Source organism: Microcaecilia unicolor, chromosome 2 (genome assembly GCF_901765095.1).
Source record: "Microcaecilia unicolor chromosome 2, aMicUni1.1, whole genome shotgun sequence".
Lineage (NCBI taxonomy): Eukaryota > Metazoa > Chordata > Amphibia > Gymnophiona > Siphonopidae > Microcaecilia > Microcaecilia unicolor.
Window position 1 is genome coordinate 115398406 of NC_044032.1, and position 24472 is coordinate 115422877.

The 24472-nt window shown below is 45.0% G+C and overlaps 1 protein-coding gene across 1 annotated transcript in view; it reads left to right on the top strand.

The window, feature by feature from the left end:
* Positions 1–24472, top strand: part of DMGDH (dimethylglycine dehydrogenase) — a 162224-nt gene that overhangs the window by 23768 nt on the left and 113984 nt on the right. Inside the window, exons 4-5 of the mRNA XM_030193235.1 lie at positions 7114–7278; positions 9254–9458. Of these exons, the coding sequence (XP_030049095.1) occupies positions 7114–7278; positions 9254–9458 (370 nt within the window). The remainder of the gene's footprint in view (positions 1–7113; positions 7279–9253; positions 9459–24472) is intronic.

Here is a 24472-nt window from a genome sequence, read left to right on the forward strand (position 1 = left end):
ATATGGACCTGGGTCCCTTCCTCTACAGTGCACTGCACTGACCACTAAGCTACTCCAGGGACCTGCTTGCTGCTTTAATAGGACTGGCCATGACATCTGAAGCTGTAATAGAGGCTGGTATGAACTGTTTCTTTCACATTTTTAAGGGTGGGAGAGGATCAGTGACCACTAGGGGAGTAAGGGGGGGGGGGGGGTCATGCCTTAATCCCTCCAGTGGTCATCTGGTCATTTAGGGCACCTTTTTGTGACTTAGTCATGATTGAAACAAGTCTAGACCAAAACATCTAACTTTTAGCCCCAGAGGTTTTTGCTTTGTTCTGTTATGGCAGAAAACATCCAAGTTCTGGGAATACTCAAATGCCGCTTCCAATATGCCCCTTTGTGATTTGAACGCAGTACAGAGAAAAATGTCTCAAATCCAAGTTTTGAAAATCGTGATTTAGATGTTTTTCTCCGAAAAATGTCCAAATGCTACTTTATGCCATTTTTGAGGCATTTTTCTCTTTTGAAAATGAGCCCCCATGTGTGGTAGTGTGAACTAGTGGCTAGGCATGGAGCCCTCACAAAAACAGCAGGGTTGCAAATAAAACAAAATACTTTATTTGCATGCACAAGCTGGGAAGTAGCTTGTTCACAGACTGAGTAAAGTAAGAACAGCAAGTCTCTTGAGTTCATATATTCTTCCTTCAGTCCTGTCCCTGACAGCCTCACAATCCCACTAATCCTGTCTTCCCTATTAACCCAGCCCTAGCCAAGTTCTTGACATTCCTCATGGGATAGAAGCCAAGGGATAAATTAGTCTAACTTGGCAGTCTTTTGTTATCTTTTGCTCTTCCCCTGTTGCCTGCTTGTTCTCAGTGTTGTGACCTGTCTTGTATGTTCATTTTGTTTTCCCCTCCCCCACTTAATTTTGGAATATTGTAAACTGCTTAGATTTCTTTTAGGAAATTTGTCGTATATCAAATAAATTGAACTTGAACTCATAAGCAATCTAGAGGCATAGAGGGATGGTTGCTACTGCCTTCCACAGGCTCCCTGGGGTCTGTCTTCAGACACTACAATTCAGTCCTTTGAAAACTCTTGTGGAGAACGCCTTCTCCTGTACTGGGCCCATTTTCCAACTCTGCGACCCCAGCTTGAACTCTTCCCTTCTCCTACCCTGGGCCTGTCTTCCAATACTTTTGCCTCAGGGTTAAAACACACTTAGAAAATCCCTTCCTCCTTACTCATGGCTTCTCTGTTCTGTTTTGCCTTAGGACTTTCTCCTTACCTGAGCCCCCCTTCCTGACTTAACAGGCTTGCTCTTCCTACCGTAAGGTAGCTCAGTCAGTCTCAGTGAGGGATTGTCTTTAAGGAAACCCGGGCTTACATCACTTACTCCCTCACAACATGAATAATCACCAGATGTACTGACTTCGGAAGTCTACTCCAAGTATATGATGCAGAGAAGGGCAACGAAAATGATAAAGGGGATGGGATGACTTCCCTATGAGGAAAGGCTAAAGTGGCTAGGGTTCTTCAGCTTGGAGAAAAGACATTTGAGGGGAGATATGATAGAGATCTATAAAATAATGAGTGGAACAGGTAGACGTGTGTCATGTCCCCTACTTCAATGCAAGCGGCATCCTCGGGCTGCGCAGGGTCCTGTCGACATGCACACTTGGCTGGCACAGCCCTGAGCCATGTATGTGTAGTTCTTCTCTGGCTGCAGGCTCCTTGATTGCTTTTCTTCCATGCACCTGGCTCTGCTCTCTCTCTCTCTCTCTGCCTGGCTCCCAGTCTCCTTGATTGCTTTGCTTCCACCCACCTGGGTCTGCTCTTCCTCTGCCTGGCTTCCCTTGCTTCTCTCCTATTGGTCTTCCGGTTCCTCATTCCCCTGCTCTTGACCTATGGCTGTGCCCCTTCTCCCTGCTGATGTGAGATGCCAGCACTTTATCAGCGGAGCTCTCCCTAGACTCCTTGCTTTGGTTTCTACTTTGGTAGGTGTTACTTGCTCAGTAGTGTGCTTCTCCTCCAGAGGCATAGCCACGGGTGGGCCTGGGTGGGCCCAGGCCCACCCACATTTGCCCAAGGCCCACCCAGGAATGGTGCATGCCACTGACTCGCTCCCTTCCCTCCGCTCCCACGGCGATTCCTTCAATTGTTCGTTTTGTTTTTTCTTGTGCAGTGGTGCTTCCAACTGAAGACTCCCCCCCCCCCCCCCCCCGCCCGGAAGGTCATCCCTGTCTTTTTCCTCCCTTCTGCTGCTCCTTTCCCTGTGCTCTCATCTCGTTCCGCAAGTCCGGCACTTCAGTTTTTTTTCTCCCTGCTTCAGCCTCCTTGCACTGCGCAGCGATTCACACACACAGGCCGGCTTCAGGGTTTGCTCTTCCGCATCCCACCCTCTCCGATGCAGCTTCCTGTTAGGGCAGGACGCACGTGGCAGAGGGAACCTCGGAGCCGGCCCGTGTCTGTGAATCGCTGCGCAGTGCACGCCAGTACTAAGAAGCACCGTGGCAGAAGCAGGGAGAAAAAAAACTGAAGTGCTGGACTCGCGGAACGAGGTGAGAGCACAGGGAAAGGAGCAGCAGAAGGGAGGAAAAAGACAGAGATGACCTTCCAGGCGGGGGGGGGGGGGGGGGGTCTGGTGGGAAGGGAGGGGCAGGCTGAGTGGCTGGCTGGGTGCTGGACATATGGGGGGGCTGTAGGGAGAGAGGGGCTAGAGCTGTGGGGGAGGGGCTGGAGGGAAAGAGATGCTGGATCCATGGGGGTAGGCTGGAGAGAAGGGAGAGTGGTATTGGACTTGTGGGGGGAGAGGTCTGGAGGGAAGGGAGAGAAGTGTTGCCCTGTGGGAGTGGCTGGCTGAGTCCTGGACATATGGGGGGGGGGGCTGTAGGGAGAGAGGAGCTGGAGCTGTGAGGGGATGGGCTGGAAGGAAAGAGATGCTGGAGCTGTTGGGGAGGGGCTGGAGGGAAGGGAGAGAAGTGCTGGACCCATGGGGGTAGGCTGGAGAGAAGGGAGAGGGGTACTGAACTTGTGGGGGGGGGGGTCTGGAGGGAAGGGAGAAAGGTGTTGGACCCTTGGGGGGGGGAAGGGAGAGAGGTGTTGTACTCATGGGAGGCGGCGGCTGATTGGCTGGAAGGAAGAGAGGTGCTAAACCTGGGAGAAGGGAAGGGAAAGAGGTACTGAAGCTAAGGGATGAAAGAACAGGGAGTCAAATACTAAACACACAGAACAAGTGAGAAAAGGAGGGAGGGCAGGCAAGTAGAGAGCTGCACGGTTTCCGTCCCCGCGGGATTCCCGCGGGGACGGAGGCAGTTCCTGCGGGGTTCCCGCGGGGATGGAACCAGTTCTGCGGGGTTCCCGTGGGGACGGAGGCAGTTCCTGCGGGGTTCCCGCGGGGATAGAACCAGTTCTGTGGGCTTCCCGTGAAAGTGTAAGCTGCACCTGCACCAGCCTCTCATCTACCGAATACCAATTTATTTGAGTGCTGTCTCCTCCTCCTCCTCCTCTTCTTCCTTGCTTTAACAGCATAAATGTGGAAAGTCTTCCATTAAGGAGGTGGTAGAGTCACAAATGATGACGGAATTCAAAAACGCGTGGGATGAACACAGAGGATCTCTAATTAGAAAATGGAAGTTATATAAAAGCTAACCTTAAATGGCTGCATGTGTGTGGATATGTCAAGTGACACTTAGATGGTGACTCTGGCTGTGATGAACTAGAGCTGATACCTGGCAGACTTGTATGGTCTGTGTCTCATACATGGCAATCTGGTGTAGGATGGGCTGGAAAGGGCTTAAGCAGCAACTTCAGTGGCTGGAACATGAGGACAGTGCTGGACAGACTTTTACGGTCTGTGTCCCACAAATGAGAACATGAATAGGCTGGAGTGGGCTTCGATGGCAACTCCAGCAGTTGGAACATAAGGATGGGGCCAGATAGACTTCTGTGGTCTTTGTTCCAGAAACACGAAAGAAAAACCATAATCAAGTATATAATATCACACTCGTTGATTTAATGATGAATTGATCATGAGTGTGACTATTGGGCAGAGTGGATGGACCGTTCAGGTCTATTTGCTGTCACTTACTATGTTACTATTAATCCTCTTTGCTCCCTGGCTGGTGCACAGACCTCAGCTCTGACACAGGCACGAGAATCAGATGTCACTTGACCTACTGGCGCGTGCATGTGGCGGCCTCTCAGCACACACTGCCAGTGAATCAGAGACAGATCTTACATGTGCGCACCAGAGTTCCAAGTTCCAACTTCCGTTCCTTCCTTGCCTACAGTGCTGTGGCTCAAATCCAGAAAGAGACTGAGGGAGCTGACTGGAACTGTCTTTTATGTACTATTAAATTCTTACGGGGATGGGTGGGGATGGGTTAAATTCTTGCGGGGATGGGTGGGGACGGGTTGGGATGGTTTAAATTTTTGCGGGGATGGGTGGGGATGGGTAAGATTCCAGTGGGGATGGGTGGGGACGGGTAAGATTCCAGCAGGGACGGGCGGGGATGGGTAAGATTTCTGTCCCCGTGCAACTCTCTACAGGCAAGCCAAATGCAGGCAGGCGGGGGGAAAGAGGGAGGAGAGAGAAGCTGGATGGGGAAAGATAGTGGCACAAAGATGGATGGTGAGCATGAAGAGAGAAGAAATGTCAAATGGACAGAAGACCCTAGCAAGAGAGTTAAGAGAAGGCAGTGGTTAGCAGAAACCAAAGCCTGGGATGAACATTATTTGGAGAAAAAAAAATGACCAAACAACAAAAGGTAGAAAAAATATTTTTATTTTCTATTTTGTGATTAGAATATGTCAGATTTGAAATGTACATCCTGCCAGATGTGGTGTTAGATATGGCTGGGGCCCAGGGCAGAAATCTAGGAGGGACCCCAAAGCACATTATCAGGCTGCACCTTCTTCGAGTTCTGGCAGGCTTGGGGCTCTCTCTGGCCAGGAGGCCAAGGGCAGTTGCCCTAGTTGCACTCCTCTAACACCATCCATAGCATGTGTCATCTTTCTTTTTTGCACAGTATAGGAGGAAATACATCTCTTTCTATTTCTCTGGTATTGTACTACATGAAAAGGCTGGCTTCTTGGGATTTCGGTTTAATTGATGCTTATATTTGTGGTCACCTATTCTGTATTTGGCATTTGTGTTCTGTGTGTGTGACCAAGGTATTCTTTTAGTATGAATTTTCTATGTAGTATTCTGTAGTAATTTGGCTTGTTCAGTTTTCCTAATAGATGTTGATATTTTAGGGCATCACTGTAATATTTAGGGCCCTAAAATATCATAGGTAGAATCCTTGTTTTGGGAGTTAGTGCTGGAATGATAGATTTGATCTAGGTTCTGAGTAGCTTGAATTACTTCACACGTCTGTTATTGAGATTACACAAGAGACAAATATGTATTTGGTGAGTTTTATGGGGAAGTGTCCTAGCCCTGCTCTGCATCCACTGTTGGGGAAGGGCCAGGGGGTTCTGTGGATGCAGAATGTATTTGACTTCAATACCATATAAGACAGAGCTTCCGAAACTGTGGGTTGGGATACCAAATGGGGTCACAAAACCTACATTTGGGGTCACAACTTGAGTGGGCTCTCTATGGTACATCGTTATGCACCTCCAGGGGAGGGGGGTGGGGTCACATAATTTTATTTGGCCACTATTATGGGGTTGTGGTCACAAAAGAATTGACAACCCCTGATACAGGAGAAGCATAAATGTGTTGGGGGACCATGGCTCAATGGGGACTGAAGAGTGCAGTCTTTTGGACTTCCCTCTAGCTTCAGTGTGGCCTGCACTGCTACCCTCATTGAATTTATTGGGAGCAAAGTAGGGGTGGAGCATGGGGTGAGGCAGAGCACGGGTGCATCAGGTGGTGGGTTTTTCTCTTTCAGAAAGTTGGCAACTCTAGTGCCCACCCATCCAACCTGTTGGCCCACCCAAAAATTGCCTTTTGGCTACGCCACTGTTCTCCTCTACTTTGTTCTTCATTGCTGACTTAGCCTGTACCTGGATTACTCTCGTGTCTGCTGCCTGCCTGCTGACTGTGCCTGTACCTGGATTAGAAGCTGTGTGTATGATAGCAGTAGATTTACCCTTTTTTTTTTTGGCAACCACAAAAGCACTTTTTTTGGATGGGCATACCTGTTTTGCAGCTCCCTGCCTCCCGCTGCTGGGAAAAGGTGAGAAACACCTCTCTGAGACCCAGATGTTTAGTACTGGACCATTATCTGGGTACTGAATATTTAGGTCAGCGGTTATACCCAGAAATTATGCAGACATGGCCAATATTCAGTGCCTTACTAGCATAACTAGCCTGGTGAAGATAGGACCTCTATCTAAGTGGTCCTACTTGCCTGATTAGCTCTGCAGGCATTGAATATTCCTGGTGCCCACATACAGGTAACTCCTCATACTGTCTTGCCATTGTCTGGTCAAATGCTGGTGAATATCCCATTCTGACCTACCCAGTGCAATTTAAAGTGTTTTGAATATTGGGCTGTGTTTTTAGCATCACATTTCAATGCATTGCCTCACCCTTCCCAAAATCTGTTAGCCAAGGCCTTCTTTCTGGGTCCCTAAGGGGTCCTTTTACTAAGGTGCGCTGAAAAATGGGCTGCGGTAGTGTAGGTGCGTGTTATGGATGTGCACAGATCCATTTTTCAGCGCACCTGTAAAAAAGGCCTTTTTAAACATTTTTTGCCGAAAATGGACATGCGGCTAAATAAAAATTGGCACATGTCCATTGTGGGTCTGAGACCTTACCTCTAGCCATTGACTTAGTGGTAAGGTCTCACGTGTTAACTGTGCGGTAATCGCATACGTGCGTCTTGAAGCTACCGCCCGATTTTCACTGCGCCTCAGAAAATAAAATATATTTTCTGGCGCGCGTAGCGGATGCACGTAAAAAATGAAATTACCACATAGGCCACGCAGTAGCCAGGCGGTGACTCTGAATTGATGCCCATTGGGCGCACATAGGCGCCTATGCGGCTTAGTAAAAGGGCTCCTAAGGGCCTGACTCAATGGAGGGGAAAAACGATATAGTAAATCTTAATGATCGGTAAAAAGTAAATCAGGTCCTGAGTACTGAATTGCTTATTTTTTTGTTTTTTGTCTTTTAAGGCTGTTGGGTTCCATCAGCCAGGCAGTATTAGAATTGCTTCTACCCCGACCAGAGTGGATGAATTCAGATATCAAATGACACGTACTTGTTGGCATGCAACACCACAGTATCTTATTGAACCTGAGAAGGTGCAGGAGTTGTTTCCGTTACTGAACATGAGCAAGGTAAAAAACCGTTGTTTTGTGAAATTGGGTTAGCTCTTGGAAGATTCTGTGGGGACAATAACAAAAGCCTTTTCTTCAGATACAGTAACGTTTATTGCTCAGCCACTGAACTAGTGAACTATATGCATTGTTCAGCAATCTGCATACTTTTTTTGGCTCAGCATCGAAGTGGCACCAGGAGCAGGGCAGAGGGCAGGACTTAGAGATAGGCATATAATTTTGGATAACCAGAACTATGTGGATATTTTTGTTTGGAAAAGCTGCACTGAACAAAGCATGTGCGTTCTCTGATTATCTTCTGTTTTGTGTGTTTTTCCCCCTAAGACGGGTTTACATTTTTACAGTACTGCATTGGTAATCACTTGTTATCTTCAAAGTCTGTGTCCAAAACAGAAGAAAAGTGGAACAGCCAATTTTGGGGTTGTCCACTCTGGAGAATTGATTATTCTGTCATGTCATTTTCTGTAGAAGTTATAACTGATGATCTTGATAATTTCTTTCCTCACTTTGTTTGGCCACTAGATAATGATCATTTTTTGTCTCTTTTTGATGTATTTCATCTAGTGTTTGGAAAAGAAGCAGTATAACTGATAAGCAGATAGAAACGTTGGGTAATTAATCAGACAGATGAGTTTAGAAAAAGCTAAGAAATGTCAAAACTAGGCATTCTTTAGTAGAAAATTGTTTTCGGCTCCTATCTTTAAATTAGTATACTTCTTTGACATGAAAAGAGAACATTTGTGCCATGATAACTTACCCCCTGGAAAGATATACTTATTATCTTAGTTTCTAACATATTTTGGGCATCCTTTGTTAGATCAGCTGCAATATATAATTTATTGCACCTCCCAACAAGGTTAATTCTCTCTACTTGGAAATTCCTGAGAGGTTTTGACATCAGTTGCTCTAAACACTGTCATCATTGCAGTTTATCTCTGTTTAGTTGAAGAACAGATTTTGGATAAGTAAACCTAAAAAGAAACTCATTTGCAATAGCATTACGGAGAAGTAGAACTAAGCTGAGGAGCTAGAAGAATAAAAGCAGCGGTAATACTTGCAAAAGCTCATTTTCAGGAATTTGTAGCACAATGAAAGTCAGGATCACCCTAACATATTACAGTAAAAATGAAATTTAAATATGGAAATAAAATTCCATTTATACCATTAAGTTACTTTTGTTTAACACAGGATTCAATTGCATGCATGTATGTAGAATTATAGCAATATAACACTGATATATCAGGGCTCATCAAGTGGTTCAGTCCTCAGCACAGGAAACTTGCCTTTGTCTCTGGTCTCATGGACTGCTAGGGTTCAAGTGCATTGTAGAGGTAACATGCTGGATACTAGGAGAGGAAAAGCTCCTTCCTGCTATAAGCGCAGCATCAAGCATAGGTTTCAGAAGAGACTTTTTACTTATCAGAAGACATGTTCTTTGCGTATGCTGCAGTAGCATAGACATGGAAGGCCTTGGAGGCCTAGGCCCCCCAGTTTGGGTTCAGGCCCCCCCCAAAGTCTGCTGGTTTGGCTAGCAGGGGTCTCCAAGCTTCACTAGCAGAAGCTTTCCTGCGGCGACATTCACCACTGCGCTGCCTGCCCTGCTTCCCCCTCTTGCGCGCAAGCTCGGTTTTAATGAAATTGAGCACGCCCGAGCTTCGCGCATGCTCAATTTCACTAAAACAGAGCATGCGCGCCGGGGTGGGAAAGCAGGGCAGGCAGCTCGGTGCTTCTGCTGGCGGAGCTTGGGGACCCCCGCCAGCCCAGGTATGTGGGGGTGGGGTGGAGATCAGCGGGAAAGCAGGGCAAAATGTGCCTCCCCACTTTGGGCTCAGGCCCTCCTAAAATCGAGGTCTGGCTATACCTCTGGTATGCTGTGTGGGCTGAGACATAGATGTATTTTGGGGGGAGGGAGGTTGCTACAAACCTGAGTTGAAAACACAAGTGAATATGAAATTACCTTGTTTGATCCCTTTAGGTTTTAGTTGGACTTTATAATCCTGGAGATGGTCACATAGACCCTTACTCTCTCACGATGGCCCTTGCAGCTGGAGCCAGGAAATATGGTGCTGAGTTATGTTTTCCAGCACAAGTGACTAATCTTGTACCCAGATCTGATGGGACATGGGAGGTTGAAACACCACACAGAAAAATCATAGCTAAAAGGATTGTGAATGCTGCAGGTATGTCTTACCAGGTCTTTAAAAAAGGAGGAGCATTGGGGAAATAGATTTAAAAAATTGTAAACTGTGTTCACTGACATTGTGAATTGTTTGCAATTTATATTAAATACATTTCCCCAAATTGATACACCAACCTTAAATAAGCTTTATCCTGGGATATCAAGCCTTGTGTAACACATGTAAATTATTCAACTTCATATATGACTATACAAGAAAAAGATACTAGCCATATTTCCTTGCTTAATACAGGAGTGTGGTAGCCGTGTTAGTCCACTCTTAAGGTTATCAATAGAAATCAAACAAAATAAAACATGGAAAAGAAAATAAGATGATACCTTTTTTATTGGACATAACTTAATACATTTCTTGATTAGCTTTCGAAGGTTGCCCTTCTTCCTCAGATCAGAAATAAGCAAATGTGCTAGCTGACAGTCAGCTAGCACATTTGCTTATTTCCGATCTGAGGAAGAAGGGCAACCTTCGAAAGCTAATCAAGAAATGTATTAAGTTATGTCCAATAAAAAAGGTATCATCTTATTTTCTTTTCCATGTTTTATTTTGTTTGATTTCTATTTCCTTGCTTAATACAGAAATTCATGCAATGTTTCTGCTATAGATTCTACTACAGATTCCATTACTAATTCCACTATTACTTAGCCATCTGTTGCTGAGTGAAAATAAGAGAGGCTCTGCTAGCTTAACATCATGACTGCACTGCAGGCTTGATGTATGTTTCATTTTTTAATGTCCATCTGTCCTCAGTCCCAATCTGTCCTTGGTGTCCATGTATCAACTAAACTGAAAGCTCTAGTGAGCAGAGACAATTTTTTTTGTCTCTTTAATTTTTATTGAGTTTCGTCAGCAAAGTTAACATACAGTGAGGGGCATAATCGAAAGGGGCGTCCAAGTTTTCCTGAGGACGTCCTCGCAGGACGTCCCGGCGAAGGGACGGGGAAACCCGTATTATCGAAACAAGATGGGCAGCCATCTTTCGTTTCGATAATACGGTCAGGGATGCCCAAATCACAAAATTTAGGTCGACCTTAGAGATGGTCGTCCCTGATTTTCGGCGATAATGGAAACTGAGGATGCCCATCTCAGAAACAACCAAATGCAAGCACTTTGGTCGTGGGAGGAGCCAGCATTTGTACTGCACTGGGCCCCCTGACATGCCAGGACACCAACCGGGCACCCTAGGGGGCACTGCAGTGGACTTCAGAAATTGCTCCCAGGTGCATAGCTCCCTTACCTAGTGTGCTAACCCCCCCAAAAACCCACTCTCCACAACTGTACACCACTACCATAGCCCTAAGGGGTAAAGGGGGCCACTGCGCTGCCTGCCCTGCTTCCCCCTCTTGCGCGCATGCTCGGTTTCACTAAAACTGAGCATGCGCGCCGGGGTGGGAAAGCAGGGCAGGCAGCTCGGTGCCAAGTATCGCTACAGGAAGGCTTCTGTGGCGGAGCTTGGGGACCCCAGCCAGCCCAGGTATGTGGGGTTGTGGGGGGGTGGGCCTGGGTCCGCCTGCCTGAAGTGCACTGCACCCACCAAAACTGCTCAAGGGACCTGCATACTGCTGTCATGGAGTGGGTATGATATTTGTGGCTGGAAAAAATATTTTAAACATTTTTTTTTGAGGGTGGGAGGGGTTTAGTGACCACTGGGGGAGTAAGGGGAGGTCATCCCCGACTCCCTCTGGTGGTCATCTGGCCATTTAGGGCACATTTTTGTGTCTTGGTTGTAAGAAAAAAAGGACCAGGTAAAGTCGTCCAAGTGTTCGTCAGGGACGCCCTTCTTTTTCCATTATAGGTCGAGGACGCCCATGTGTTAGGCACGCCTTTGCTATACCTCCGACACGCCCCCGTGAACTTTGGTCATCCCTGCAACAGAAAGCAGTTGAGGACGGCCAAAATCGGCTTTCGATTATGCCAATTTGGGCGACCCTGTGAGAAGGATGCCCATCTTGCGATTTGTATCAAAAAATGGGCGCCCTTCTCTTTAGAAAATAATCCTGAGTATCTCAGTGTGGACCAAGTGCAACAGTCAACATGAACATTAATGCAATAGGAACTTCCACGTTGCTGTACATTCCAATTGGTGATATATTTTTTCCTCCACCTTATATCTGTTCTGCTCTCACTGCCTCTCCCCCATCTCTTTAGTGTCTCCCTCCAACCCTTAAAAAAAAATACCTCATCAGCAGTGCTATGGTTCCTTCAGACTGCTAGTACAATTAGCCTATTTTCCCCTCTATCCCCCTCCCCCAGAAACAATCTTTTTTATGTGTCTGTAGAATGCTGTGTACACCTGACTGTGCTATATAAATTTGTGAGGGCACATTTCAGATACCTCATTTATGTGCTGAGATCCACGTGGAAATGTCCATGTGGAGTCTGGTGGAAATATTTTAGAAGAGGAGGGCTGCATGTGTAGGTGTGATTTAAAACTGATATATTTCTGTTCCCGGGAATACACAAGTGAAAAGCCAAAGTCCCACTGAAGATACATGTGGAAATGATTCAAAATAGGACCACTTCCACATGTACAATACTCCAGCATCGAGAGTGAGTGAATATGTGCATGTCATGTTAAAAATGTAGACACACATGCATCTTGGACTACCACAGCTCTTTCACATGTAAATTCCACTTGCATTTGCATGTGTAAGTAGCTCATTTTGGTAAGTTGCATGTATAGGTTCCACATGTAAGGGCCACTTGAGTGCCAGTTATGACTGCTATATGCTCTCAAGAATTCATGGCACGGCCTGACCTGCAGAACCTTGACAACGTATTTCCGGTCCCACATATTCATGCAGCTACTAGTGGGCATTTGTTACAGAGAGCACCAATATGACAGCCAGGAGGAGGAGGTACTTTTCAGAGGCTGAGAGTGTCCTCCTGGTACATCTGGTACTCTGTGGGCACGTTTTTCTGACCTAATGGACAGTACCCAGACCATTCTGCAGCACCCCGGCTACCGGCTTCCTGCTGCATCCCCTCCTGTGTTTGTGGAAACAGGAAATACTTCACACAGGAGGCAGAATGAGGCACGAAGAAGGACCTGTCCAGCAGAGCACTGTTAATATGGTCCCGGCACACAGGAAAAGGAGACAAGTATTAAGCAAGTAAGCAGGCCCGGGGAGTGAGGGGCTTGTGCGTGTGTGCGAGGGGGGTCCCATGTGAGGTGGGGGTGTGGGGGCATGTAGGGGGACCTGGGGGTGTTTGCCCTGGGCCCGGCTTTGTCTGGCAGCCCTGCTTCCATCCACCACTGGCATCCAGTTTCGGTCTGGTAAGGAGGAAGTTTTTTGATGTTGTCAGCATCCTCCATTGGTACTGATGCTGGGCCAGAAAAGGAGTTAGGTTGAGGGCTGTAAGACCCATAGGCAGATCCAGAGGAGGAATTCCTGTCATTACCGGATATAATGTTGATTTGACCAGTATTTTGTTGGCAGGTCTTCTTTTTTTCTTTCTATCTTTTTAAGGAGATAGAAGAGCTGTGTATTGTTGGATTGTGGCCAGCAGAGAAGAGTTAACGTGGTAATACCCAGCACTATGGCACACAGGAGCAGGAGACAATCAGCCATACCAGCACCGGGTGGGCAACCCTTGGAGGTTGGGCCCTGGGGAATCTTGCCCCTCCTGCCCCCCCTCTTGGTTGCCCTGGATGGAAGCTTTGGAACTCATGGTGTGTGTCAAATGGACTGCTGCTCCATGCCCATACTTCTGAGAAGTGGCAGCAGTAGAGAGCATGCATCTATGTGAAACCGACAAAACCGTGACATACTCCCCGATGCTGCCTCAGAATTCCTGCCCACACACTTCAGACCATACTGTCCCTGGGGTCATGTCTTCAGAGACAGCACACCACTATACTTCCACTCAGAAAGACCATGAGGGAAATCTGAATCCCTCACAGGAAATAACCAAAACAGCAAAATAAGTGCAGACATTCCTTTAAGACTGCAAAATCTCCAGGCAGAATGCAGGGAAGGAGTAAAGCCTTTAGAAAAATTCAAGCTTAAAGGTGAAGGAAATGTGAAAAGACTGTCAAACAACCCCATTCTTCTGAGAAGCGGTCTCTCTCTCATGTCCTACTGCTAAGTGGAGCAAGGCCAAAGCCCCCAGCAGAAAAATGCCACTGCTATCTCCTCAGCCTACAGGACTGAGAGCAATTGTTCCCACTGCATGTCAAGGTGTCCCCCACAATAGGCTCTTGCAGCTGCTTCAAAAATTCATCCAGGATAGCTTAGTGTTCCTTCAGGGATCAAGTGTAACACAGGAACCTATATTGCAATTATTAGATCAACCACTGTGTGATATTCGGGACTCCACTTGTAATGTACTGCAGCTACCTTCTGTAGTCTTTTACAGATCCTGGAGCTCTCCAAACCAGGATGACCAAAATTTCCAGGATTCAAAGATGATGCTTACTTAACCCGTAGCCTGGCTTGTTCCTGTGTGTGGGAGAAAAAGAAGGAGAATCATCTTCAAACCAAGAACACACAGTGATAGTGCCTCATGGCCTCATGTGAAAACAATATGCCAAAAACCACTCATACACAAAATTTATTTTAAAGATTTCCAAAGTGTTGGCTATTGAACATTTGCCTGCTTTGAGTATCAAAGGTGACTTCCAGTTCATTGTATAGATTCTCATCGCACTAACAGAAGTCGTTGCTCCTCCAGTCCATCAAGTTCTCAATAATTGGCAGACCCCAATTTCCAAACAACCAGTGTCCAGATGTTTCAAGTTAAAATACAAAGCTCACTGCTCCAGACCTTGTCCATTCTCAGTTACCCCACCAGTGTGTGGTAAAAGAAGCCACTCTTAAAAAGTCCAAACTATACAAGACTCATGCATTAACCCCAATGGGAAGAGATCAAAAACTCCTGAACATGTTTGCTATGAAAGATTTTTTTTTTTTTTTTTAGCAGTTGAGCATTCGTTTCATTGACTAAATGTTGGTTTGGTAAGTCCTGAATCACTTTTTTAGTTTTAATCGGCAAAGCACGTTTTCAAGACTATGTTATTTGGCACGATGTGTTAATACCTTTGACTCAATGCAGTATACCATCATAGGATTACTGTAATTGCATCTGTTCTGTGGTTGATCATTGAAGAAATAAGGACTAAAAGCCTATTCATTATATTCATGACCTCTGACACAGCCATTTGCCGAAACACTGCCTATGTTGGGATCCTCAATAAACTCTGACGCTACCCAATTTTGAAGGCTCATTCAGCTTCTTGAATGCATGCTATGAATGTTTTGGCACATCAACTTCAAATTCTATCTATTATTATTCTCTTTTCCAATAGATCATGGAACCTCCTCCCATACCCTCTAAAGTCCCACAAGAGCATGTTGCCAAATTACATCTCAGTTGTGAAGAGTACGAGGACGTGGAGGGGGTAATTGCTAGGGAAAGAGAGAGAAGGGCTCCTTTGGGGTGGCCGGAGTCCTCCCGCAGGGGTGGGCGCCGTAGATTCCGGTCCCCAAGGATCCAGCATGCTAGGGAAAGCAGCTGGTCACCATCCCCAGATGCAATAGGGAAAGCCAAAGACTACAATTCCCAGCAGCCCCTTAGGGAGACACAAAGTAGAGCCAGGGACTGCAATTCCCGGCAGCCCTTGGGGGAGACACAGGGTAGAGCAGGTAAGAGTGGTTCACAGTACCAGTCCCAGAAGACTAAGGGGAAGGAGGAGACTCTGAGCAAGTTCAATCAGGGGAATGAAGAGCAGCTGGGAGGGAGGAGTGGAGAAGAACCCATGCATTGGCAATCAGGGGGTAGTCGAGAGAGAGAGGAGAGCCTGGAAGAGGAGCCCATGGATATCTCTGCTCTCGCTAAAGGTAGAGAATTAAGAGGGCAGATGGCAGCCTTGTTCTCTGGCTTAATGTAGGAAGGGAAAAGGCTGCTTCAGAGGAGGGATTGAGGAATGAATGTTTCAACCTGGGTTGTTTGGGTGGTTGTCAGGAGTTGGTGCTGACAGTGAAAGGGTGGGACCCTTACATTCCCCTGGCCTGTTAGTAGGTGGGTAGGGGAAGAGAAGATTGAAGCGGAAGAGAGATTTTTAGAGTTTGTGCTGTGATAAAAGTGAACTGTTTGAATTGGGGGTTTGCCACAGGACTTTCTCCCTCATCAGGAAAACTGAGGAAGTGAGAGAGAAGGGGGAGATGGGAGAGCCCCACAACTCCCCTCCCCTTTCAAGGGGGGGAAGGGAAAGGGAGGGATTGTTTCAGAGGGAGTTTGAGGCTGAGGGGTGGTGGAATCCAGGAAACACTGAGGGACCACATCCGCCTAGGAGCTGTAGTCCCAAGTCATGGGACAGCTAAGAGGGATAACTCTCCAGACTGTAAACGCTAAGAGGCTAAGCGAGATTACCCTGGCTGTGGATTACAATATAGGCCGTCCCATGGGTTGGTGGATTACAAAGGACCTTTTGAAATTCCGAGCCACTGAGCTCTGAGGGGTAAAAGAGAAAAACGTCCAGACTGTGAAAGAGCAGAGATTGAGCAGGGCGGGGCCCAGGCTGTGGTGACTCTATCACGTGGCCCCGTGGCCATGCGGTTTTACACAGTCTGCAAGAGTGTGCATGCCTTCTTTGCAATGCATATGGGACTAAATTCTATAAATAGCACTGAAAAATTGGCGCTGAAAAAAACGCTAAGTGCTATTCTGTAAACGGCATTCAAAGTTAGGTGCCGTTTATAGAATAGCGCTTATGCCAGGATCCACAACTATCTTTTGTTGTGAGGATCTACACCAACTGAACCATGGTATAAATCTTCGCACCTAAATTAGGCTTGGATCTGTCTTATTTTATAAAAACACATTTAAATTGAAGGAATGCCCCGATCCACCCACAATCCTTCCATGGCTGTACCCCCTTTTTGAATCTGTACGGATTCCGGCGCCTAACTTTGCATGCATAAATTCAAATTAATTCCATTTAGCAGCATTAATTGATAGGGCCCAATTATCAGTGCTGATTGGCTCATTTAATTAAATTGTGCATGCAAATTGGGTGCACCTAAATTTGTGCACACAATTCTTAGTGCTATATATAGAATTCGGAGTCTGATGCCAATGATGCAGCATCTTGTACAGTTTCAGTTGCTACTATAGCTTGAAGAATTGATTGACCCATAGAATCTGGCTTTTCAAAGACCTACCCGACTGTCTCACGGATGCCCCTTGTTTGGGAGACAACGTCTTTGGTGATAGGATGAAAGACAAGAGTGTCTCAAGTCAAAGATATCTCCTCCACCATTCACAATTTATCTTCACAACCCTCCAGTCAGACTTCTCAATTCAGCAGATCTCGGTAGTCCCTCTACAAGTGCCTCTCAACCCAGTCCTCAGGGCACACTAAGCTGGTTGGATTTTCAGGATATGCACAGTGAACATGCATGACATAGATTTGCAGAGGAAAACAAATCCACTGGAGTGGATAAAGAACAACAATGTCCCACGGATAATCTCAGGAGCAAAAGATGAATGGGAACAGAACCAGGTTCTTCAGTGAACAAACCGGAGACGTTCGAAGTTGGAGGTATAATTTATTGATTAGAGACTCTACAAGGTTGTTTTGGCACTGCAAGTGCCTTTCTCAGGAGTCTGTATAAACATCAAGAACATGTATAAGACATATATGACAAATATTTGAATTATAAAGTACATGTAAAAACATACGCAATAAATAATTGAACTATAAAATCATATGCAAGACATAAAATAATCTAGTAGAACTATAAAATATACATTATTGGAAAATAAATGAAGGATAAATGTAATTATGAATATGATTACAAGATATTAGAAATGGTTATACTGGTGACAATAATAGGCTGGCTAGACATCAAAACTCAGTAGACAGAGAAAAAGACGGATTGGCAAACACGGTATTGTAGATATATTTTCTGTAGTGCTAACAGATGGCAATACAATTTAAACTCAAAATTCGCATCAAACTATAGGATTAAAACACAATAAGCATCAAACCATAGTGGAATAGCAATTGTAGGTTGGCTAGACATAAAAACGATACAGAATATAACGGGATTGGCAAACATGATATTACAGATATATTTACTATAATGTGATTAGATGGCAATACTGTGAAATGGAGAAATATGATCATTGAATGTCAAATGCTAGGAACGCATTGTTTGGTGATCAAAAAAAGAAATGTACAGTGAAAAATGAATAAACAACTGCAATACGGTAAAATAAAGATATAAAAAAAAGTGTCATATGCTAGAAATATATGGTGATTCTACCTGTGCTTGTGGATGCAACCGGCAAAAAAGGTGCTGTGTGTAAAACGTTAAATACATCATTAAAATAAATAATACTAACCTGAGGTGTTTTGTATGGAGGAGTAAGCATACAAGGCGTACTGGATATTGTAACTAGTAAGTGAAGTGCTGGTCTGGAAAGAAATTGAAAGGCAACGTGTTCTCACTCCTATTTTGCTCCTGACATAGATTTGCATACATTACAGTATACAAATCTATCTCATGCATATTCACTGTCCAGTATACTCACCCAAAGTTTTCTTTCCTGGACCCCACCCCAGTGAAGCAGAGGAAAAGCTCCATACCCGTGATTTCCATAAAGGTGCAAAAGCTCATCAGAACCACAACAACCTAGGAGAAGGAGGGATGCAGCAGGGGAAAGGGTTCCTGCACCACCTGAAGGCAGTGTGACTTTGACACTGGTGGCTATACAGGGAAAGTCTGCAGTCCACTGGGGGGTTGAGTGAAAGATGCCGGCCTTAGGAGGGAAGGAAGAGATATGGGTATTAAGGGGTAGAAGGCAGAGCATATTGGATCTGCACGGGGGAGCAGAGAGAGGGACACTTGCTGATCCCATGGGTGGATAGAGGGAGAGACACCTGCTGGACTTGTGGGAGCACAGAGAGAGGGACACCTGCTGGACCCTAAGGGAAGGAGAGGAAGAGATGCCAAAACTTGGGGGGGCAGGAGGAAGAGGAGAGAATGTGGCCCCTGGTGGTGATGGGGGGAGCAGAAGAGAATGAAGAGAGATGCTAGCCCCTGGTAGGGGTTGGGAAGAGCAGGAAGAGAGATAATGGATTGTAGGGGGGACAAAAGGGAAGGAAGAGGAGAGCTTTTGGCTCCCAGGGAAGGGGGACAGGAGGGAAAGAAGAGAAGGTTGGCTCTTGGGGTGGGGGGTGGGGGACAGGAGGGAAGGAAGAAATATGGTGGTCCCCAGAGAGGTAGGCAGGAGGGAAGGAAGAGATAACAGATGCTGGACCTGGGGGGGTGGGGGGTTTGTAGAAGGAAGGGAGGTGAGGGGAGAAGTTTCACATGGGTAGGGATAAGGACAAAGAGGGGCAATGCTGGACAGAGGGTGAGGAGTATGGACACAGAGGGGAGATGCTGAATAGGGCAAGACTAAGGACTCGGAGAAGGGAGATGCTCAACATAGCAGGAGGATAGGGGCAGGGACACAGACGGGCGATACTGGACAGGGTAGATAGGGATGTAGAGCGAAGATTAATGATAGTCTTAGAGAAAAAATGACAAATAGACAAGCAGACACTGGCAAGAGAGTTAAGAAAAGACAGAGAAAAGCAAAAAACCAGAAACTGTGATCAACACAATTAGAAAAATAAAATAACCTAACAACAAAGGTAGAAAAAGGAATTTTATTTTCTATTTATTAATTAGACTATGTCAGTTTTTGGAATGTACTTATGCTAGAGCTGGTTTAAGATATGGCTGGGACCCATGAGAGAAATCTTTCTCATTGATCTTAATTCTCCAGCACAGTGGTGGTAAATCTCCAGCTTTGGGATGGGTCACCCTTGGCATTTCTGATTCCCAGTCTGTTCTCAAGAAGTGACACAAAACAAGCAATTGTGCAAAGCATTAATGCTCGGGTGTAGACACTCAGTACCAACAGGGCAATCCTATAACTGGGCACCTTATAGGAGCTTATTCTATAAAGGAAAGTAGTCACCTACTTTCCTTTACAGAATACTAGCCTAACAGGTAAAATATGCACCCAAAATTTAGCTCACACCACCCATAGAGCTGGAGTAATTCTTGCGCCTAGATGTTGGAAACAGCATGTGCAACTTACAATAGTCTATATGTTACATGCATTAAGTGTGCACTTGGCCCAGGCTCCTCTTAATTTATGTTTATCATTTATGGTTCATTTCATTTGATACACTGTCTTTCCTGAAAATGTTACAAAGTGGTTTACGCTTAAGTTTCCAGAGAAAGTAATGCCATTTTTGTTTTAGGGACCCTTTTACTAAGCCGCGTAGGCGCCTGCACGCACCCAATGTGCGCCAAAATAGACTTACCGCTCGACTACCACTTGGCTTTTGCGGTAATTTCATTTTTGGCGTGCGTCCGCTATGCGCATCTGAAAAATATTTTTTATTTTCTGGCACACGTAGCGGACGCGCACCAAGTGGCTTCTGACTCGTGTACATCATTACTGTCCAAATTCTTTACCGCTAGGTCTATGGCTGGCGGTAAGGTCTGAGACCCAAAATGGATGCGCGGCAATTTTGATTTTGCCGCATGTACATTTTCCTGAAAAGAAAAAGGCCTTTTTTACAGGTGTGTTGAAAAATGATTCTGCATGCGCCCAAAACCTGCGCCTACACTACGGTGCGCCCAAAACCTGCGCCTACACTACAGCAGGCCATTTTTCAGCGTGCCTTTGTAAAAGGACCCCTTAGTGTGAGAAGCAAGGAAACAAAAGGAAATAGAAAAAGTATGAGAACAGAAATAGCAAAGTAGGAAGTAATGTAAGCCACATTGAGCCTGCAAATTGTGGGAAAATGTGGGATACAAATGCTACAAATAAATAAGTAGAAGGAAGAAGTAGGCAATTAGTATTAGCATCTCCAAGAGAAGTCAGCTCAATTTACCCTTGAGTACCAAAGGCCTGTTGAAAAAAGTGTTTTAAATTTTGGGAATGAAGGTTCAATGTTTATTAATTTCACACAAGAGAATTGCTTGTTTACAGTTTCTACTAAGCTACTCCCAGAATTCTCAACTATTAAAAAAAAAAAATACAGATGCCTGGAGTTAGTCTGAGACACTGCAAGTATGTCCTAGGTATTAAGGCAGAATACGCTTACTCCTTCTAACATATGCTGGGGTCAGGGATCAGTCAATTCAGGCATCCAAAGCCAATATTGCTTAACTTTCTGAAAGCACACTCAGGATTTCTGCTAATCCAGTGTCTGTTTCAGCCAACTGTTAAGCTGCTTTCTTACACCACCCCTTCCAAATTATTATCCAGGATTTCTTTGGCCAGCACAGTTGTGTTCACATTCCTAACCTCCAAGCAAGGCAGTTGTTTAGCAGCCTGGTAGGCTGTTCCCTGTTTTGACACAGTCTTTCTTTGGCTGTAAACTAGCCTGAGCTGGTTCAAACCACTTTCTCCCAGCTCTCTTCTGCTGGTAGACTGTGCTTTAAATAAGAAGGAAAAAAAAGACTCCTTAAAAAAATAGGATGCATTAAAGTACTTGTATAAAGTAATATAAAATCACTGAAATGTTTGGATAGAATCATTTATCTTTTTGGTTCGTCTTCTGTTACTGGATAAAGTAGTATGGTTGCCATATTATTCCTCTTTAAAAGTAATAAATAGACATAAACAAATAAAAAAAGAAGATACGTTTTATTGGATGAACTTAATACATTTTTTTGTCTAGATTTTGAAGGCCAGAACCACAGAAGGCCTAAAGAAAAGCTAATCAAAAATATATTAATCCCCTCTTTTACAAAGTTACGCTATCAGCTGCTGGTGCCGTAATGCTGACACAGCCCATTCAAGGTGAATGGGCTGTGCCAGCAATACCGCATGGCAGCTACTAGTGCGGCTTTGTAAAAGGGGGGGGGGGGGGGGTTAGTCATAAAAACAGTATCAGCTAATTTTTTTGTGTGTGTGTTATTTTTATTTATTATTTTCTGGTACTTTGCTATTGTGATCTGCAATGAGGAGCTATATAGTACATTTAGAAAATGTGTAACCAGCAGTTGTAAGAGTTTCCTTTTATAATTGTTGGGTGTTTATTTTATTTATTTGTTTAAAACTTTGAAAGCCCTGCAATGAGGTATTGGATTTAGAATCATCACTCCCTTCAACCCTCATGTTGCCTGATACACACCTTGTATTTGTTATCAACCGACTTGGCAAACACCACTACGGTACTATGTAAGCCACATTGAGCCTGCAAATAGGTGGGAAAATATGGGGTACAAATGTAATAAATAAATAAGTTATGCAATACTGAGTGATTTGCCAGCTGAATATCAGATATTTCCAGATATCCACTCTCCTAAAAAGGGATATTCAGTGCTATGCATGCTGACATGATAAAAAAGAAAGATTTTGAGTTTGTAGAAGGTGGAACATGCCCTTACTTTATTACTTTCCCTGTCCTATAGCCTCTCCAACAAAGGGTTATTTGCTCACCTATCAGTGGCTTTATTCAGCTCTGAGACACTTCTATCCCAATAGATTTACTCCAGCTAAAAGCCGGAGTAAAGCCAGGCTCCCCTTTTTGGCCATCTAGCACTGCTTTATTTCTATGGGAGAAAGAAATTACCCTGCCCCCATTCTTTTTCTTCTTTACAAAATCATGGGAGCTGGTCTGTGCCACTTCCAGGGGCGTAGCCAGACACCCAATTCTGGGTGGGCCTGGGCCCAAGATGGGTGGGCAGTAGAACCTTGCCCAGTCCCACAAGTGATTTGGTCTCTCCTTCTCTCGCCTGCATGCCATATGGTCTCTCAAACATCCCCCCTCTCCCGTATACCTTTTAAATAGCAGATTTTCACCAGCAGTGAGCAACTTCCTGTTTCCACCTAGGCAGAAATACATCAGAGGGAAGGCTGTGGAGCCGGTGCGAGCAGTATGTATGTCACTGCTCACTGCAGGTGAAGATCTGCTACTTACAAGGTATGCAGGAGGGACACTTGTTGGGAGTTTTTGGCTGGCGGGGCTTGGGGATCCCTGCCAGCCACATCATAGGTATGCTGCTACTAGGTGGGCCTGAACCCAAAGTGGGTGGGCCTCGGCCCACCCAAGCCCACCCTTGGCTACGCCACTGGCCACTTCCCTAGTTGCTCCTGTCCCTGCCTGTACTGAGTTCAAAGTGGTACTGGCAACCCCTAGCAGTAGTCTTGCTAGGGTTCAAGTTGCCATATAAGGGTAAAAGCAGCTGGAGATCACTCCTGCCCATACCCCTGGACCACCACCGATTACTTTAGGTAGGCCTGGGTTGGGGACTGTGAGATGTGTGTGGAGTCTTCAAAGATCGGGGGGTGGGGGTGTGAATTGAGTTTGAGGAGCTGTGGCCTACAGTGGGGTAGATGCAGGGCTTGGCATGCTTCTAGGAAAAATGTCTCCAGGAAGGGGGGGGGGGTTGGGGAGGCTATATAGTTAGCACTGGGGGAGTGTTTGCTGGTGGGAAAGGGGGAGAGGTCTGCCAGACCATGCCTTTTTTATTTTTTACTTGCACCAACCCCTTTAAGAGTACCAAGCCACGGGTTAGTGGCCCGATGCTCCCAAGCAGTAAAAATTAAGCCAGCTTTGAGTTGGCATTATTTTTCCTTGAATAGCACAGCTTGTGGAGTTCACTGTTAACAGTGTTATTTGATTTACATAATAATAAGCTGTTTTGCATGCATTTACATATTTTTAGTGTGTTTCCCACAGTAACTTAATTTAATGTATATTATGGTAATATAATGCACAGTATTATAATAAAATAAAAGTCTTATTTCAATTTGAATTGTCTTTACTGAGACTATCACCTCTCATTAGGATTCATTTCTTTAATTTGCATGTATCTAATTATGATTTAAGATGGATTTACATTTTATAATTTGCTATGTTTTGTGTTATTTTATAATATGTTTTATATATATGTTCAAGTTTGGTTGTAATATATTTTACGTTCATTTTTTTAAATAAGGGGCCCTTTTACCAAGCTGCGTAAGCATCTACATGCGCCCAGTGTGCGCCAAAATGGAGTTACTGCATGGCTACTACATGGCCCTTGCGGTAATTTCATTTATGGCACATGCCGGCTATGTGCACCCGAAAAATATTTTTTATTTTCCGGCGTGCGTCAGCTACACGAACCAAGTGGCATTTGGCTCACGTAGGTCATTACCGCCCAGTTACTGTGTAAGACTTTACGGCTAGGTCAATGGCTGGCGGTAAGGTCTCAGACCCAAAATGGACGTGCGGCAATTTTCATTTTTCCGCACGTCCATTTTCAGCAAAAATTTTAAAAAGTCATTTTTTGCAGGTGCACTGAAAAATGATTCTGCGCACACCCAAAGCATGCGTCTACACTACCACAGGCCATTTTTCAGCGCACCTTAGTAAAAGGACCCCTACGTTTCTTTCCACCTGATATTAAGTTCTATTTAACCGGCCAGAACGGCTGCTGACTGGTTAAATAGCGTTTAACTGGCTATCCACCAATATTCAGTGGGGGATAACCAGCTATCCCCCACTGAATATCCCCGGTTAGCGTCTAGTAGATAACCGGTTATATCGGCCGATATAACTTGCTATCACCTAGTTTTAAAGACAGTTTAGTGGGCATATTTGGCCGTGTGAAAAGGTGGGATTATCTTTGGCCATTTTAAAGATAACCAGCTAAGTTTGAATAAAACTCAAACATAATAAACACTTTAGGCAAATAATCCAACTATGGCTTAACAAAAAGACCATTAAATATAGTTATGAACCCTATGAAGGTAATAAGTATTACAGTCTAATTGTAGCTAAAAAATCATAAAATATAAAAATCCAAGACAAAGGGTAGACAAGGTTCAGGCACATACCTAAAAAACGTGTCACTAGCAAAAATATGATGAACAATTTAAGGCAGTCAAGCCACACTGATACATGCTAAAAAACCCCACACACGAACATTGTTAAAGGTACATTGTATAAAGGACTTAAGGGCTCTTTTATTAAGCCGCGGTAAAAAGTGACCTGC